At 41.6% G+C, this 18035-nt stretch overlaps 1 protein-coding gene across 1 annotated transcript in view; it reads left to right on the top strand.

Annotated features, from left to right (window-relative positions):
• Positions 1 to 16341, top strand: part of LOC114118559 (fatty acid desaturase 2-like protein FADS2B) — a 39266-nt gene extending 22925 nt beyond the window's left edge. The window contains exons 5-12 of the mRNA XM_042233544.2: positions 2163 to 2288; positions 6376 to 6436; positions 9290 to 9363; positions 9525 to 9622; positions 11253 to 11349; positions 13238 to 13317; positions 14560 to 14685; positions 16082 to 16341. Coding sequence (XP_042089478.1) covers positions 2163 to 2288; positions 6376 to 6436; positions 9290 to 9363; positions 9525 to 9622; positions 11253 to 11349; positions 13238 to 13317; positions 14560 to 14685; positions 16082 to 16142 — 723 coding nt within the window. The 3' untranslated portion in view covers positions 16143 to 16341. The remainder of the gene's footprint in view (positions 1 to 2162; positions 2289 to 6375; positions 6437 to 9289; positions 9364 to 9524; positions 9623 to 11252; positions 11350 to 13237; positions 13318 to 14559; positions 14686 to 16081) is intronic.
• Positions 16342 to 18035: the final 1694 nt, after the last annotated feature.

Raw genomic sequence — 18035 nt, 5'->3', positions numbered from 1 at the left:
GCGAAAAGATATGACACGGAAAGATGAAGTCCCAGGTCGGTAGGTACCCAATGTGCTACTGGAGAAGAGTGGGGAAATAACTCCAGCAAGAATGAAGAGACAGAGCCAAAGTGAAAACAGTGGTGAGCTGTGGATGTGACTGGTGGTGGAAGTAAAGTCCAGCGCTGTAAAGAGCGATATTGCATAGGAACCTAGAATGTTAGGCCCAAGAATCAAGGCAGATTGGAAGTGGTCAAACAGAAGATGGCAAGAGTGAGCATCGACATTTTAGGAATCAGTGAACTAAAATGGACCAGAATGGGAGAATGTAATTCAGATGAACATTATATCTACTACTGTGGGCAAAAATTCCTTAGAAGAAATGGAGTAACCCTCATAATCAACAAGAGTCCTAAATGCAGTACTTGGATGCAGTCTCAAAAATTAAAGAATGATCTCTGTTCATTTCCAAGGCAAACCATTCAATGTCACAGTAATCGAAGTCTATGCCCCAAACACTAATGCCAAAGAAGCTGAAGTGGAATGGTTTAATGAAGACCTGCAAGACCGTCTAGAACTAAAACTGAAAAAAGATGTCCTTTGCATCAAAGGGGGCTGGGATGTAAAAGCAGGAAATCAAGAGATACCTGGCATAACAGGCAAGTTTGACCTTAGGATGAATGAAGCAGGGCAAAAGCCAATAGAATCTTGCCAAGAGAACACACTGGTCACAGCAAATACCCTCTTCCAACCTCATTATTCTTGTATATATTTCAAATATTTTCATTTTAACACAAAAGAAATATAAAAATTATTTTTTCATTCTGAGGCTTTGAATCTAGTATGTATTATATCCTTACACAGCCCGCCTCAATTTGACTGGTCACTTATTAAGTGCTCAGTGGCCACCCATAGATAAGGGCTACTCTATTGAGCACTGGAGATCTAAAATACACATTAATCACTTTTTGAGAGATGTCATATATTCAGTAAAAGCTACGACTATTGCTTATTCTTTTATAAATGATTAACATAATAGGGGAAGGGAAGAGAAATTTAATATCTCAATATGCCAGTATTCTACAGAGAGCAATTCATGTCTCCTTAAACAACCCATGCCGGTAAATGTCATTGTATGATACTATATTTACTGAAGATGAAACTGAACATCAAAGGGTAGATGATTTTCCCAAACCACACAGATGCATTTATACATCCAGTGGATGCAAGTAAGTTGATGTGCTTCCAAATCCTTTTCTCTGTTAAAACCTTAAGATTTTCACTGAAAGAAAAAAAGTCCCAAACAATCACAGATGACATGAGCTCAGCATCAACTAAAATACTTTTATTCTTTCATATGTAATGAGATCATTGAAGCTTGAACATGTGATGATCAGAGGCAAGCCCTCATAGGAGATGACTTCAGATCCATGATTCTTTAAAATATTCATTGAAGTAGGAACCCTGGGGCCATTTTCCCCCCAGAACTAATTAGTTTTAGAGCTGAAGTTTCTTTCTTTATAAAATAAGAAGTGTTCTATCTGCTCTACCTATTTCATGTTTCTTTTTAAAAGGAGGACAAAAAAAAAAAAAGAAAGATGGAAAAACCTTTCATTTCAATGGTTTTTCTTCTTCTTCATTATCAGGAGTTGTTTTAACCTGGAATTTGTGTTCCTGGGTAAGACAATTATTTGCTGGGAAGCTTTTAGAGCCTCTAGGCGATGAATCATTCTGTGACCCAGGAATGAGGGGTGGCGGCATGTTCCAGGAATCCATATCCTAATTAAACCTTGGATATGTAGGCAGAAAACTCTGATTGTTACTATTCAGACGCTGGTCAGGTCCGACTCATTGCGACCTCATGAACACAGCACACAAGGCCTCCCTGTCCATCACCAGTTCACAAAGTTGCTTTTTTCATGTCCATTGAATGGGTGATATCATCCAACCATCTCATCCTCTGTCGTCCCCTTTTCTTCCTGCCCTCAGTCTTTCGCAGCATCAGGGTCTTTTCCAGTGAGTTGGCTCTTCACATCAGGTGGTCAGTATTGGAGCTTCAGCTTCAGCATCAGTCCTTCCAATGAATATTCAGCGTTGATTTTCTTTAGTTTTGGAAAACTCTGATAATGAAAGATATTTCAGGAGAGAAATCTTGCAGCTAATGAATGTTCTCTTCTCCTCAGGGCTTATCTGCAAAATGGTGGAATAACCGGCACTTCCAACACCATGTAAAAACAAACATCTACCCCAAAGACCCAGATATTGACACAGGCCCATTTTTTGTTATTGGAGATTTACAACCTGTCGAGGTATGTTTAGAAATCCTAAGCACTAGAGAAATGTTTCAGGAAGTAGTTCTTGGAAAGGTCTACACCATTGTCTTGAGGAGATCAGGCTGGAGATTCTGGCTTCAAGTATGTTATCAGAGCATGTCTTTTTAAGTCCAGGATATAGATTTTATTTATTTTTTAATATAAATTTATTTATTTTAATTGGAGGTTAATTACTTTACAATATTGTTTTGGTTTTGCCATACATCAACATGAATCTGCCACAAGTATACACATGTTCCCCATCCTGAACCCCCCTCCCTCCTCCCTCCCCATACCATCCCTCTGGGTCGTCCGTGTGCACCAGCCCCAAGCATCCAGTATCATGCATCAAACCTGGACTGGCGATTCGTTTCATATGTGATATTATACACGTTTTAATGCCATTCTCCCAAATCATCTCATCCTCACCCTCTCCCACAGAGTCCAAAAGACTGTTCTATACATCTGTGTCTCTTTGCTGTCTCGCATACAGGGTTATTGTTACCATCTTTCTAAATTCCATATATATGTGTTAGTATACCGTATTGGTGTTTTTCTTTCTGGCTTGCTTCACTCTGCATAATAGGCTCCAGTTTCATCCACCTCATTAGAACTGATTCAAATGTATTCTTTTTTAATGGCTGAGTAATACTCCATTGTGTATATGTACCACAGCTTTCTTATCCATTCATCTGCAGGATATAGATTTTAAATAAGTGAATCTGGTGTGGTAAGAAAAGAAGAAAATGTGGAAGGAATGACTTCATGATCTTAAAAATCATTCAGGCTAAATTACATAGAAGGCATGGCAGTACATTCAACAAGTGCTAAATCATGAAACATCTATATATCTAGTTATGTCAACTAATTCTAGCTGTTGGAGGAAACTAAGCTGTTATTTTTAGTTTAGGTTCGTTTTGGTTCATTTATACATGAAACTCAGCTCAAATGCCTCATAATACACAGGACCTCGCCTCTAACTCAGATTTCTTAAGGAAAAGAAAAAGGAAGGCAAACTCCAGGATGTCTCAGCTGTTGACTTTCTTAAACCTCAGCTTAAACACCAGCATGTAAGGATTATTACCAAGATTTTTAGAGTCTTCTTTCAAGACAGAAGGCAGAAGGATAACCACAGAAAGGTATCTCTTTCCTTGAGAAGAAATTATGGATCCTGAGAATTACGTGCTTAGGAAGAGGCTCTGTTTCCTTCTGGAAGAATTTAGGAGCTTTCTAAAAACAAAGGAGTGTAGCTTGGTCACTTGCTGTGTGGACTTTGTGGTAACCAGAATTGTGCAACTTTCTCAAAATAGGTTTTCCCAGTTTGGGAAGACAACCTTCTTCCAATTAGGGAAAAGTCTCCTGCCAAGGTATAAAGAAAATAAAAGAAAGAAAGAAACCTTGACTGCATTCTTCAGTCAGTTGTTCTTCACAATGACTCCACAAACAAGTCAGAGCTCTCCAAAGTTTGCAAACACCTAAAGTGAAGTCGTTCAGTCCTGAGTGACTCTTTGCGACCCTATGGACTGTAGCCCCGCCAGGCTCCTCCACCCATGGGATTTTCCAAGCAAGAATACTGGAGTAGGTTGTCATTTCCTTCTCCAGGGATCGAACCTAGGTCTCCCACATTGCAGGCAGACTTTACAGTCTCAGCGCCAGGGAATCCCTGTGAACTCCTCGGCTGATCACTAAACTTATAACACTTTTACTTCTCTCCTCATTCCCTCACAGCAATGAAGATTTGTCTCACTGGAGCTCATGAGGCAGCCTGGCCCCCTCCAGAAGTCCTTTCTGTAGAACTGTATCCAGTTCACATGCTGCCTCTTCACAGAGGATGGAGACATCATCACTTCTCCATCATTCGAGAGACATATCCCTTGAGGCTTAGGTTTCTATTTACTATAATTTCAAAGCCAATGCAAACCACATTACTTACAATCAGTTAATCTCTAAATTCAGCTGTTTTGCAACACAACTAATTCTGATAAGCATTAAATGTTTCTGTTCTTCCCATTTTACTGTCAGTCTTTCTACCACTTTCTTCAAACATTCATTTCTTTAACAAGTATTATTTAAATCCTCTAGGGCCAGGTCCTGTGCTGCTCATTCTCTGGAAAAGTTAGACTTCTCCTTTGGAACCATACTCATAAATCAATCCTTCACTCACATTTGCCAACTCTCCAAAATTCTCCACCAACTCCCTCTTCCAAGTTTCCTACCACTTAAATATCCAGAAGCTTGGGAGTAACTGCAAATAACTATCATTACTTTATCACCATGACATTTATTTTTATTCATGATAATAAGAGAACCAAGGGTCAAGTCTAATATCTAAATAACAGAAGAAATATATAGAAGGGAAGGTGTCAAAAGAATGGGAAAAGCGAAAAATTAAACACGGCTCACAGTGTTGTAACTGAACATAAGGTAAAATTATAGAGGGGGTTTGAATTATTCATTCATTAATTCCTTCAACTAAACGTTTATCAAGTGTCTCTTAGGTTATAGACTTAAACCATTACTTCTATGCCTCCTCTCAAGATATTTGCTGCCTTTGTGCATTTGGGCACAGACTAAATTAACTAAGAAGACTCCTAGGAAATGACTCAAATTCCCAGTGGTAAGTTTATATATTATCAAGCCTTAAAATGAGTAAACCACAGCATGAGATCCATGATGGAATTAAAGGATGAACGATGAAGTAGATACCAGAGTTATGACTATGTGTTTTATAATGTAACTATTCAACAAATATCTGTTAAATGCATGAATGGATACAAGCAGACTGAGCTTCAAACAGAATTCTAAGCACATGGGTTGAAGAAGACCTTGAAAACTTATCAGAAATATTTCTCCTCCATCACCATTCTATTTACACCAGGACAAAAAATTTAAAATGGCTCCCATGAGAATAATAATAAATGATCAGTTCACTTCTGTTCAGTCGCTCAGTCGTGTCCGACTCTTTGTGACCCCATAAATCGCAGCACGCCAGGCCTCCCTGTCCATCACCAACTCCTGGAGTTCACTCAGATTCACGTCCATCGAGTCCATGATGCCACCGAGCCATCTCATTCTTGGTCGTCCCCTTCTCCTCCTGCCCCCAATCCCTCCCAGCATCAGAGTATTTTCCAATGAGTCAACTCTTCGCATGAGGTGGCCAAAGTACTGGAGCTTCAGCTTTAGCATCATTCCTTCCAAAGAACACCCACGGCTGATCTGTTTCAGAATGGACTCGTTGGATGCCCTTGCAGTCCAAGGGACTCTCAAGAGTCTTCTCCAACACCACAGTTCAAAAGCATCAATTCTTCGGTGCTCAGCCTTCCTCACAGTCCAACTCTCACATCCATACATGAGCACAAGAAAAACCATAGCCTTGACTAGACGGACCTTAGTCGGCAAAGTAATGTCTCTGCTTTTGAATATGCTATCTAGGTTGGTCATAACTTTTCTTCCAAGAAGTAAGCGTCTTTTAATTTCATGGCTGCAGTCACCATCTGCAGTGATTTTGGAGCCCAAAATAATAAAGTCTGGCACTGTTTCTACTGTTTCCCCTTCTATTTGCCATGAAGTGATCGGACCAGATGCCATGATCTTTGTTTTCTGAATGTTGAGCTTTAAGCCAACTTTTTCGCTCTCCTCTTTCACTTTCATCAAGAGGCTTTTTAGCTCCTCTTCACTTTCTGCCATGAGGGTGGTGTCATCTGCAAATGGAATAAAGCATCCCTGCAAGAATTGCCCACATTTAAATAAAGAAAAAGGCACCACAATATTTCTTTCCCCTTCAGTTCTGGTTCCTCAGTGCCTTCACTTTGATAGTAAATGAACTCTGACCAGATGGCCCTTTCCATAGAGATTCTACACACACACACACACACACACACACACACACACACGCACACAGAGACACACACGCACACACACAGACACACATGCATGCACACAGGCACATACACACATATGCACACACACACATGCACACACACATACAGACACACACACGTGCACGTGCACACACACACAACGTTGAGTATAGTAACAGAAGTCTATATTGTTCTTACTTGTGTTCTATCCTCTCTCCATTCAGTATGGAAAGAACAGAATCAAATTCTTCGACTACGAGAAGCAGCACCTGATCTTCTGCCTGGGTGAGTCACCAGAGAGCCACAATCCTTATCACCCCGTTTCCGGGAAGCAAACAGCTGTCGAGCCAGAAGGCATGACTGAAATGCTCCCACAGAGAGATGATCCCAGGCCTTGTGCCTCAGAAAAGCAGCCTGTTTTATTTCAGACTTACTGGGGTGGAATCTGAAGAGGAAAACAGAAGAGTGATTAAGCATTCTTAATGGGCATCTCATCACTCTGGCTACTGTACAGGGAAGGTGATGGTCCAAGAAGGATGGGAGGCAGGATGCCAATCAAGGGGTCTGGTGTCTGTGACTCTCGTCCTGGATAAACTAAAGGCAACACTTACCAAGAAGAAAAGGACAGTGGTATATGGGTAGGGAGGAAAAACAGGAAAAGAACGCTCAAGCACTGACAGTAGGTGCCAGGAAAAGCAGAGTCTCATGAATAAAAGCCAGCTGTAGAGCTTCTGTGTGGAAGAAAGTTGACTGTTCCCACAGCTTACATACAGCTGTAGAAGGTATTTTAGTGGACAGATACACACACACATACACACACACACACATATGCACACATTTAATAAGACAGGTCAGGATATGTTCTAGACTTGAGAGAAAATAGAGTAGCTGAATAATGCTAATAACAATATAAATATTAGAAGCAAAAGTGTTTTGCTCTTAACCAAGTCAAACTCATGATTGCTCACGAAGAAAAGTTTAGGACCCCAAAATATGCTCATCTGAAACATGCTTACTCATTTGCAAAAGAAACCCAAATTAGGAAAGATTCCAAACATTTCCTATAGATCAGTGGTTCTCAGCTAAGAGCATTGCTGCCCCCAGTGGGACGTTTGACACCATATAGATACTTTTTTGATTATTGCAACAAAGAGGGAAGAATGGTATTGACACCCATGGAGCAGAAGCCAGGGATGATATGAAATGTCTTATAGTACACAGAACAGCCCTGAACAATAAAGAATTATCTGACCCTAAAATGCCAACAGTGTTAAGATTCAGAAACTGTTACAAATGATCTGGCTTGCCCAAACATTGGCCACCAAGGGTCATCTGTCTCGTGCCTGACCAGGATAGCCTGTAAGTCCATTTTCTGAGACACGAGGCTCAACCACCACTGCAGCCTCTTCCACGGCTAGAATTCTGAGGATTTCTCCTAATGCAGTTATTCCCTTTCATGACCAAAAAGGGTGTGGAGGACATTGGTGCCTCAGTTTGAAAGGGAACTCTTCCAGCCCAGACAGACGTATAATCACATACGTCTGGCACGGCTTAGGCTCGGCCCGGGAGAACACGACCACACCACATCGATCCGTGGAGCCAAGGTGGGGCGAGGGGAGGCACGGCGAGGACAGTCACCAGAGGGGCCCGCTTTAAGCCTCGCCGGCAACCTCCATCCCCCCCACCTCGCCTCAGGCGAGAACGGCCAACGACCCTAAGAGGAGAACACCTGACAGGGAGCCCACAGGGTGGGGGTCGTCCCAGCCGCCCCCAGGTGCCCACAGCGGGGCGGAGTCTCTTATCTGAACTCTCCTCCTGTGTGTAGTAAACCAATACAGCCTTAGCTTATGAGGAATGGATGAATACTGTAGCTCGCTACAGAATGCCCAGCTTACAAACCACATCATCCTCAGGAGCTATTTCATTCTGTCATTTTCTTTCAAATGTCTTCAACGTAGTATGACAGGTACAAATGAGTCATACTCAACCTGTCAGAGAGAGATGAGGCTTGACACTTCATAAAGGTGGCAAGACAGCTTTCATGCAGACTCCTGTAGTAGGGAAAGGTAATTCAGTATAGGCTGAGCTCAACTCTCCAGAAATGAAAGGTGGGAGACTTTTAAAACACTGGGACATGCTAATGGAAATCAGGGAAAGATGATAAAGGGAGGGGAAGCTGGTCAAGTGGTTAAGCCACCCGTGGCTTCTCACTGGTGCTTATCAAAGACAAACTCCCACTCTCCCAGAGGCTGCAGGACAGAGCCCAATCTTCAAAGATTGTATTTCAAAGGGATAACTCCCAAGTCCTTGAGAAAAACATTCCTGGGTCAGAGAAGATCCATCTCAGAGGGACAGATTAAGAATTTTATAATTGTAAGTTTTCTAACAAATGATTGAAGAAAAGGAGGTCAGAAGCCTACTGAACAAGCAGTAAGTTCTTTCAACAGTCTTGAACTTTCTCAGGCAGGGACTTTAAGGTGTCAGTGTCATCCCAGGAGCACGACCTTAAATTGTTCTTAGAAACTATTTCTAGCATTTGTGTGAGTTTCTTAGTGTGTAGGGTGGAGAAAATCATTTGTGCTGACAGTTCGCAGACTCTGAAAATCTATGGGTCACGTTTGAAGCCTAGTTAGAATGGGGACTCACAGCATCTGACTAAATTTTGATTAAGAAGAGAGTTGTCAAAATCTGAAGGGTCTCCATATGACTCCTACCTGCTCCAGGCAACTTCACTGGTCCTGGGGGAGATGCAGGTCTGCTCTGTATCTGCCACCTCAACATATTGTGACAGGGCCCAACATGAAGGATCGTGAAGACTTGAAGTATTCCAGGGACCTTGAGAAAACTGGAAAGCTCACAGCAGAAGCCCTTCCAGGATGCCTTCATGGAATGACTCAGATCTTCAAAGCTTCCCTAGTCTCCTTAAGGGAGCTTGAACCAAAGTCCCGGTTCACCCTCAGAGGCTCTGAAAGCCCAGCAGCATCCAGGATGTCGTAGTGGATCTCCACCGTGCATCCTTCTCAGGGGCAATACTCCAGGGCAGCATTTTAGGAGATCACCTCCCACTAGGGATCAATCTGCTCATGTGTTCACTATCTTCTTGTTGTTTTTGTTTTTCCTTCTTCTTCTTTTTTTCAGTTTCCCCCTTTCTCATAGCAGTATATTTCAACCTGGAGTCCATTCTACATATGTGCCGCAGAAGGCACTGGGAGGTGAGTAACTCGATTCCTTCTCTAGAATTAGATCAGGCTGGTAGAAAAGGGGAAGGGTAAATGCTTGATCCTTTCCAGATGCAGCTTCCTTGAGTATAAGGATATAAGACTTAACCAGTTTTATTTCCACTAGCTTAACTTTCAAGCTCTTCTTTCTGCAGGACATTGCCTGGGCCATCTCCTTTTATATCCGCAATTTCATCACATTCGGTCCTTTCTATGGAATCTTCAGAACCATGGTGCTCATATATTCAGCCAAGTAAGAAAACAATAATATTATCCTACTCTTATTGCCTGGATGGTCCTCTTACCTTTCTTACTTGATCTATTTATGATTAGCAAAGGTTTGCAGTTTATGACACCAGACTGCATTCTTGTAGCTGAGACACTTCAAGAAAATGTGGGATAAAACAGCTGAAATAGTTGAATGAGTTTCTGGGAAACTGCATTTGCCCAGTCTTGCCTTTTTTCCCATGTGATTAATTCCCAATTACAGTATAGTAGTCCCTCAGCATCTGAGGAGGATTAGTCCCTGGACCCACCTCAGTTACCAAAATCCAAAGATATTCAAGCCCCATAGTCATCTATCCACATATGTGGTTCCACAACTGTGGACTCAAGCAACCACTAATCTTGTAGTATTGAGTGTTTTCTTAAAAATATCCATATTTAAGTGGACCTGCATGTTTCTCAAAGGTCAACTGTATTCTGCCTGATCACCAAGTCCTTCAAACTGTAATCAAGCTGGACATCATAATTCTTACCAAAGAGAACAGGAGGCCAATCTTTTTAAATTTATTTTACAACTACAGATTTTCCTCAAACCAAAATGACTTTAAACTGAATAACCCTCTTCAACTTCCCAATGTGTTCCTTCCTCGTTCATTTGCATTGCTATTAATAAAATAACGGTAGCTACTATGCATCAGGAAATTTGCTAAAGGCTTTACGTTGTGGCCTTCCCTGGTGGCTCAGACAGTAAAGCGCCTGCCTTCATTGTGGGAGACCCGGGTCAATCCCTGGGTCAGGAAGAACCCCTGGAGAAGGAAATGGCAACCCACTCCAGTATTCTTGCCTGGGAAATTCCATGGATGGAAGTGCTGATGGGCTACTGTCAATGGGGTCACAGAGTCAGACACAACTGAGCAACTTCATTCACTTTACATGCATTATCTTATTTGATGTAATCAAAAATGCACAACCAGGCAATGTAGATAGTATCAATTTCATTTTTCTGATAAGAGAACTAAAGTTCAGAGAAATTAAATCACTTACTCAAGAGCAAATAAGGGCCAGTGGCAGTGCCAAATCAGAGCTTGTTCTCAGTTCTATCTGACGACAACAGCCAAGCTGTTAATCACTTTGCATATATCTTTAATTTGTTGTTGCTTTAGTCACTAAATCATGTCTGACTCTTTTGTGACCCCATGGATTGTAGCCTGCCAGCCTCCTCTGCTCTGGGGATTTCACAGGCAAGAATACTGGAGTTGGTTGCCATTTCTTTGTCCAGGGGATCTTCCCAACCCAGGAATCAAACCTGGATCTCCTGCACTGGCAGATGGAATCTTGACCACTGAGCCACCAGGAAAGCCTGGCCTTCAGTTATCTAGGTATCTTCTGAGCCTGGCACCAATGCCTACAGAAAATACTGGGGACACTGCTCTGGTCCAGTAGGCTGCATGACAGGTAGTGAGACTGAATACCTAGTATGCCATCTTTAGACATAAAAGGTCTGCAAAGATGAAAAACAAACCACCACCACATGATGGAACCTTTGAGCCACTGCCATTTCCTCTACTGCTCAGCCAGATCTGCCAGTGGTTACGCAAGCCCAGTGACTGGAACTTAGACTCCCCAAGGAATGATCATATCTTCTTATTCTCTTAAAGGTTTTTGGAAAGTCCCTGGATTACATATGTTACCCAGATGAGCCACATACCAATGAAAATAAGCAAAGAGGAGAACCGGGACTGGTTCAGCTCTCAGGTAACAATGCTGTTCCGGGAAAACATCCACCAAAGCACTCTGATTACTGTCTGCTTACCTCAAATAATGTTTATTGGAGGCTTGCCAGGGGCCAGGCACTGTCAACTGTTTTGCATGTAGCTACATGAGATATAGCTACATGTACCTACATGCTCGGAATATTCCCGCTTTGCGAATGAAAACACTGAGGTATGAAGAAGCTGCACAGCTTGTGCAAGATCACACAGCTAAGTGGCAGAAGCAGGTTTTGTTTATTAATTTGGCCACACTGTGCGGCAGGCAGGGTCTTAGTTCTCCTACCAGGGATCAAACCTGTGTTGAGCACAGTCTTAACCAGTGGACCAGTGGAAATTCCCTAGAAGCAGGTTTAAAACCTCAGCAGTTTGATTTCAGAACCTTGGCTTTTAACCAAGGCTTAATAAACTACAGTCCAAGGGACAATCTAGCCCAGATTTTATTTTATTTTTTTAAGTTTTATTGGAACACAGCCACACTCATACATTACGTATTCTCTATGATAGTTTTCATTCTAAAACAGCAGAACTGCATAACTGTGATGCAGAATTGAAACATTTACTGGGCGGCACTTTACAGGCAAGGTTTACTAAACCTGCCTCAACATGATAGGATCTTTCAATGAATCTCACACTCCTAGAATAACAGAAGGGAGAACCCTGGAATCCCCCTCATTTCATTGTACAGATAGTGGGGCCCAGAGAGGAGACTCAGTATTCTCAGCAAGCATGCTGTTAACGATTAAAAGATTCATGACCCATGCAGAATACCACTGCCTCCTAAGCCTGACCCTGGCTGTGCCGTGATTAACTGGAGAATCCAGTCGTCACACTGCTTCCTTCTCCACGCGCATTTGCAAATTCAGTGGACATTCCACACAGTAGTGGTTCTCAATCTTTTTGGTCGAGAAAACACTCTTAAAACTTATTGAGAACATCAAAGAGCTTTCGTGCTGGAGGTTATATCCACTGATACTTACTGTATTTGAAATTGAAACCGAGAGTTTTTAAATATTTATTAATTAATTTTAAAATGACACGATAAAGCCAATAAAGGTTAACATCAGGGTGATTACATCATCCCATGTTTAACACCTCTGGAAAAAACCATGCTATAAGCGTGCATGAATGAGAATAAAAAAAGGCAAATACTGTCTCAGAAGTATTATGAGGATCATTTTGACCTTGAAGATCCCCTGAAAGTGTCTTAGGGACCCCAAGGTGCTCTAAAGTACACTCAAGGAACCCTGACATAAAGCAACTGCAAAAATACCATTCAAAATGGCAACAACACTAACAAGAATTAAATCTTAGAAAGGCACTGAATAGAAGTCACATTCATAAGCATTCTAAGTAGTCTGAAGAATCCTATGAACTTTGTACAAAATAAAATACATTAGATTAAAAAGGAAGCTACTTGTATATATTAATAAATGTATTTCTATGCACAAAACTCTTGATTTAAGCCCTTGCGTGCTTTATTCCCCATTTAGAAGTCCTTTAAGTCTATTCTGTGATAATAATACTCAAACTCCTATAATTTCTATGAGTCCTACAATCCCGCTTCCATCTGCCAAAGTCCTTACCCATGATACCTTAGTCTTCTGATTTTGAGGGCTGATAGTGACTTAGACCTCTCAGATCCTATTCACTTCTTCATATCTGTTGCCTTATCAATACTTCTTAGCAAAATGCCTATTTCCTTTATAATTGTAAGGTCCCTGAGACCTGGGACTTATTTTTATCCCGCATGGTTTGTTACATAAAATACGTACTCAATCAGCACTTGTTGAATGATGGATAAACAAAAGAATAACTAAGTATCTTGTTTGATACGGGTTCATTTATATCTAATGTAAGCTTTTTCTTTGCAGGTCTTGGCCACCTGTAATGTTGAACACTCCTTTTTCAATGACTGGTTCACTGGGCACTTGAACTTCCAAATTGAGCACCAGTGAGTAAGAGAAATAGTTTATGATAAAGGGCAAGGGCTGTTACTAATAACTGCCCTCCATAGAGTCCAGAAAGGAGCAGTAGACTCGCAATCTTAAGGGAAAAAAATGAACCAGGATTCTCTAAAGGATGCTATTTTTCAATTAACGACAATGATAGATAAGGGAAGAAAGAAATGAAGGAAGTATCACAATTGCAAGTAAATGGAGTGAAATCTTGGAAAAGTATCAGTGACTCAGTTTCCAGATTCCTATGGGCTTAGGAAATGGTGATGTCTTTGCATTTTCTTTGTTGGCAAAACCTCAGAAAAATTAGGACACTTGAGTAACCAACTTGTGTTCAAACTTAACTATGCTATAATTCAAATATTTATTTATCTGTGTCTTTAGAGCCAAGTTTACAAAATAATTAATGAAGTGGAGTCCCTGCTGCAATTTATACATGGTATCTGGAAATACTTTGCCAATGGGTCAGTTACAGAGAGGAAATGGGTAGTTCACACCTTGATGCAAGTTAAAACACTGAGAGTCAATTTCCCCAGAGTGTCAGGGGAAAGGCTTTCCACATTCTCTTTGTCTAACCATGTGAGTCTATGATAGTCAAAGAAAGAACAAGACCTTTATTTGTTCAAGGAATTTTTTTTTCATTCTATCTCTCATATTAGGGCTTGAAAATTTCAGCAAAACAAAACAAAAAGATTCTTACTCACAGTTTCATTAAAGGAGAGGTTTCCATCCAAGACGATCATCCGGGAGACTGATGAAAACTTGGGATTAAAAAGTCCATTTCTCCTCACTTATTCCTTTCCTGGGAATTTTAGCTATTTCCCATTACTTAATAAACATTAATCTATTCTTGCTAGGAAGGTAGAAAGAGAGGCTAAGACAGAGATTAGCAGGGGCAGGGTGGGCAGTTCAGTATTTCCAGTTCTCTAGGTAGTTCTAAATGGTAGAAAGTTCTAAATGATTTACTTTCATTGGATCAGGCCAAAAATAACAAGTCGATGGAGCTAAAACATATTTTCTTAGTTATTCCTAAACATCTGCCACCCACAAGGCTTGTAGAGGTTTAAGGGATAAGATGAGTCTGGCAGCAAGTTTAATTTCCCAGAACAAATGTATTGTGCAAGGTCAAGGCTGGGTCTGTGTGGCTGATACCATTTTATTTTGTAAAAGGGGAAAGGGAACTTTGGGTTTCTCCTTAGGTCTGAGAAGTTTTATATCTCCTTTCTCTGTTTCCCTAGTCTATTTCCCACAATGCCACGCCATAATTATCACAAGGTGGCACCTCTGGTGAAGTCACTGTGTGCCAAGCATGGACTACCATATGTGAAAAAGCCCATGTTGAAGGCATTTGGAGATATTCTCAGGTAATAACAGTCCCTCAACCCACAGCTCTCATTTCCCTTCACTGTTGGTCACCAGACTCTTCACTGCTTTATGAATCATTCAGCCAATAGCTACTTATTAAGGAGCATCCACGTGCCCAGCATGGACATGAGGCTCAGTACGGAACAACACTAACACAGAAATGATAACAGTCATTCCTACCATTTACCTGCTGCCTTCTGGGTACTTCTTAGCGAAAATACCTTGACACCCTACTAAATTTCAAGCTTCTTATAAACCAGGGTTCTGCATTATTTGTCTTTGTATCACCCACAGAGCCTTGACATGCTTTAGAACTTAACCAGTGGGAGGGACTCTCAAATTATCTGGTCCAGGGTTGCAAACTAAAGATGCTTGCAGGGTCTGGTGGGACAGGCAGGCGTGACTCTTCCTACAGGAACTGAGAATCCATACTCATCCTGAAGCATTCACAGTTCTCTGGAGGATCCTGTGCTTGTCAAATTAACTGCCAAAACCTTGGTTGCAATTTTTTTTTAAGATTAGGAAAAAGAAAAACAGTATCCTATTAATATGAATAAATAATGCAGCAAGGCTAGACGTAGTCATATCAGATCCTTGAAGAGTGATCCATCTTCACTTTCTACCATTGACCTCCTCCTTTCCTGCCCTCCAGATATCTGACCTCCCTACAGTTGACACATAACTCCCTGCCCCTTGCCATGACCCATCCTTGGTCACCTTTTCTTCTACCGGAATAATCTTCCAACTTGCCACCCCCCTCCTGTCACCTTCTCAAGTTCCATTCACTCTCCAAAGCTCACCTGAAAGGTCTTTTCTTCATCTCAGTCCTCCCTTGCCCCCAAGACTACACCTGTAGAGAAGAAGAGAAATGCTTGGTTCTCTTCATGTCTGACCTTTATCACAATCATGATTCAATAGCATATTGGGTAATACATGTCTCCCAGTGCAGACCAGGAATTCCAGGTGGACAAGAGTCTCATCACTCCTATTCACTCCTGTATCACCAGAGCCTAGAAAAATATTTCCCTTTATAAAGTAGGTGAGGTAGGTGGGTACAGGATGAGTTGGTTTACAGTTATATGACTTATCTTATAGAGATTCAGCAGAGCTTTTTCTTTCAATACTGGAGAAAAGGGAAATGATGCTTTGGGGTACAGAAAACCATGCAACAAAAGAAAACCTCAGTCTCCTCCATATAGAAAATGTGGGCTCGCCTTCTGAAACATAAGCCAGGGTGTATTTCACTCCCTCACTGGGCAAGACAGAAAGAGGCCTTTCAGATATAGCTGAAAATGACAGCGTTGTAAACTTTTAAGTAAAAGAGCAAATGTTCCATGAAGTAGCTCCTTTGACCCGAATCTCACCTACTCATGACTTTGTCTGCTCCTCTTGCAGGGCCCTGAAGAAGTACGGAGCCCTCTGGAAGGAGGCTTACTACACACATCCAGAAATATAATCCAGATGTGCTGGTGCTAAAGAGAAAAACCACAGGCCCCAGAAGTGTCACTTGTGCTAAAGCCCATGATACCAAACCTCTATAATACCTGACAGAATTGCACTTAAAGCCTTCCCCAGAAATACAATCTTAATCAACTAGTCTGGAATTTGGGGTAGGCAGTGGGGTGATAATCTGTTGCATTTTACCCCTTTCCATTCCTGCCCCTGGCCCAGTGAAAGATTTATCTGCATGATAAAACCCTTGTAATCCCTCCCCCCTCATAAAAAAAAAAAAAAGGTGTCTGCCCCAAATATACTCTGCTGATGGCTTCCTTGCCTTTCCTTTCTTCCTATAAAAACCTTCCATTTGCACAACCCCTCAGAACTCCCTTCTGCTTAATAACTGGGATACTGCTTGATTCATATAAGTCATTGAATAAAGCCAATGAAGTCTTCAGATTTACTCAATTGAAGTTTTTTTAACAGCTTGTTCAATAAACTTCCCAGAGGAAGACATGAGGGCCTATTACTCTCACAATTTCCCAGATCACTGAGCATGGCGTTCGAATTCAGATGATCAATTCTGTGGATCATGTCTTCCCTCTGCTCACTGGCCACATGGATAAAGATGGCTTAACTGGGCAGACTTCCATTTAAACTAAATGACTCATGAGAGTTATGTTACAGTCCTACCTGAAATTCTTCAATGGATTCCCATTGCTCTTGGAATAAAGTTGCAATCTGCAACCTGGTGATTGACAACAGACTACCAGCATTGGCCCTCCTCCAGGAACCCTGCCCCACCTTGTATAGTCCCTCCCTCAGCTTCAGCCCCGGGCAGCCAAAGTAGGCACAAGGGAAGAATTTTTGACCTCAAATAACACCCCAAAACTAAGTCTCTATACCACCTCCAGGGAACCAAAGGATCAGGACATGACTGGAATTTGAATGCCAGAATCCCTTTAGAAGTGAAGGGTTCTCCGTCCTAGAAGATCCCATGTTGAAGCTTCAACCATATCCCATCATAAATGGACAAGTTACAAAATCCACTAATTGAAACCTGCTTCACCAACATTTCTGCCAACTAATACATCCTCCACCAACTCATAATGTTTGACCGACAGACACAGATTTGAGCCCTCCCCACGTCTCCTCGCCAGCTGGTCTCAAAATAGAACTCTTCTCAAAAGCTGGTGCCATAGTATTGGTTTCTACGTGCTTCAAGTAGTGAGCCCTTTGCTTGGTAAAGATTTTAGGGAAGCCTCCCCATTAATTCAAGGCCTCCTTTTGATATATTCTGTAGTAATTACTAAAGGTATAAGTTTGCATCCATTTCTGTGATTCCTTAGTTTTCCACTGTAACCTGCAATATCCATAAGAGTAGAGACTGCCTAACATGACAGAGACACTCAATGACAACGTGCAGAAGGAAGGAAGGGAGGGAGGGAGCTGGAGAGGAGAAAGGAAGGGGGGAAAGAAGGAGTTTGTCAACTACAAATTGGCACTTGACAGCTACCTCTACAAGGAATAAATCAAGTGCTGCTGCAGCTGCTGACATTCAATACCCTCTGAAAGGAATACACAGTGGAGAACAGGAATGAGGCACTCTGTACTCTTGGAAAAACTGGCAGGGCACGTCTTCAGATCGTTAGATATTTGCAGAAGAAGATTTTATGAGCCCAGTTATTACATCTCTTCATATCCAGAAAAGCACTAAACTCATTAATGGCGAATTTGCTCATGACTAGCAGCAAACCTCTGCCAAAATGTGTGCGTGACTGCAGGTGCCCCCTTCACTAAAATCATGTATGACACTCACCTTATCCCCTAACAAGACACTGAACTTTTTTCAGAGATAAAAGAGCGAAACTGTAAGTCAGGCAGAAGTTCCTCTTTGGAGCAGTTTCTCAGA

Source organism: Ovis aries, chromosome 15 (assembly GCF_016772045.2).
Source record: "Ovis aries strain OAR_USU_Benz2616 breed Rambouillet chromosome 15, ARS-UI_Ramb_v3.0, whole genome shotgun sequence".
NCBI classification, from domain to species: domain Eukaryota; kingdom Metazoa; phylum Chordata; class Mammalia; order Artiodactyla; family Bovidae; genus Ovis; species Ovis aries.
This window is presented reverse-complemented; position numbering and strand designations above follow the sequence as displayed.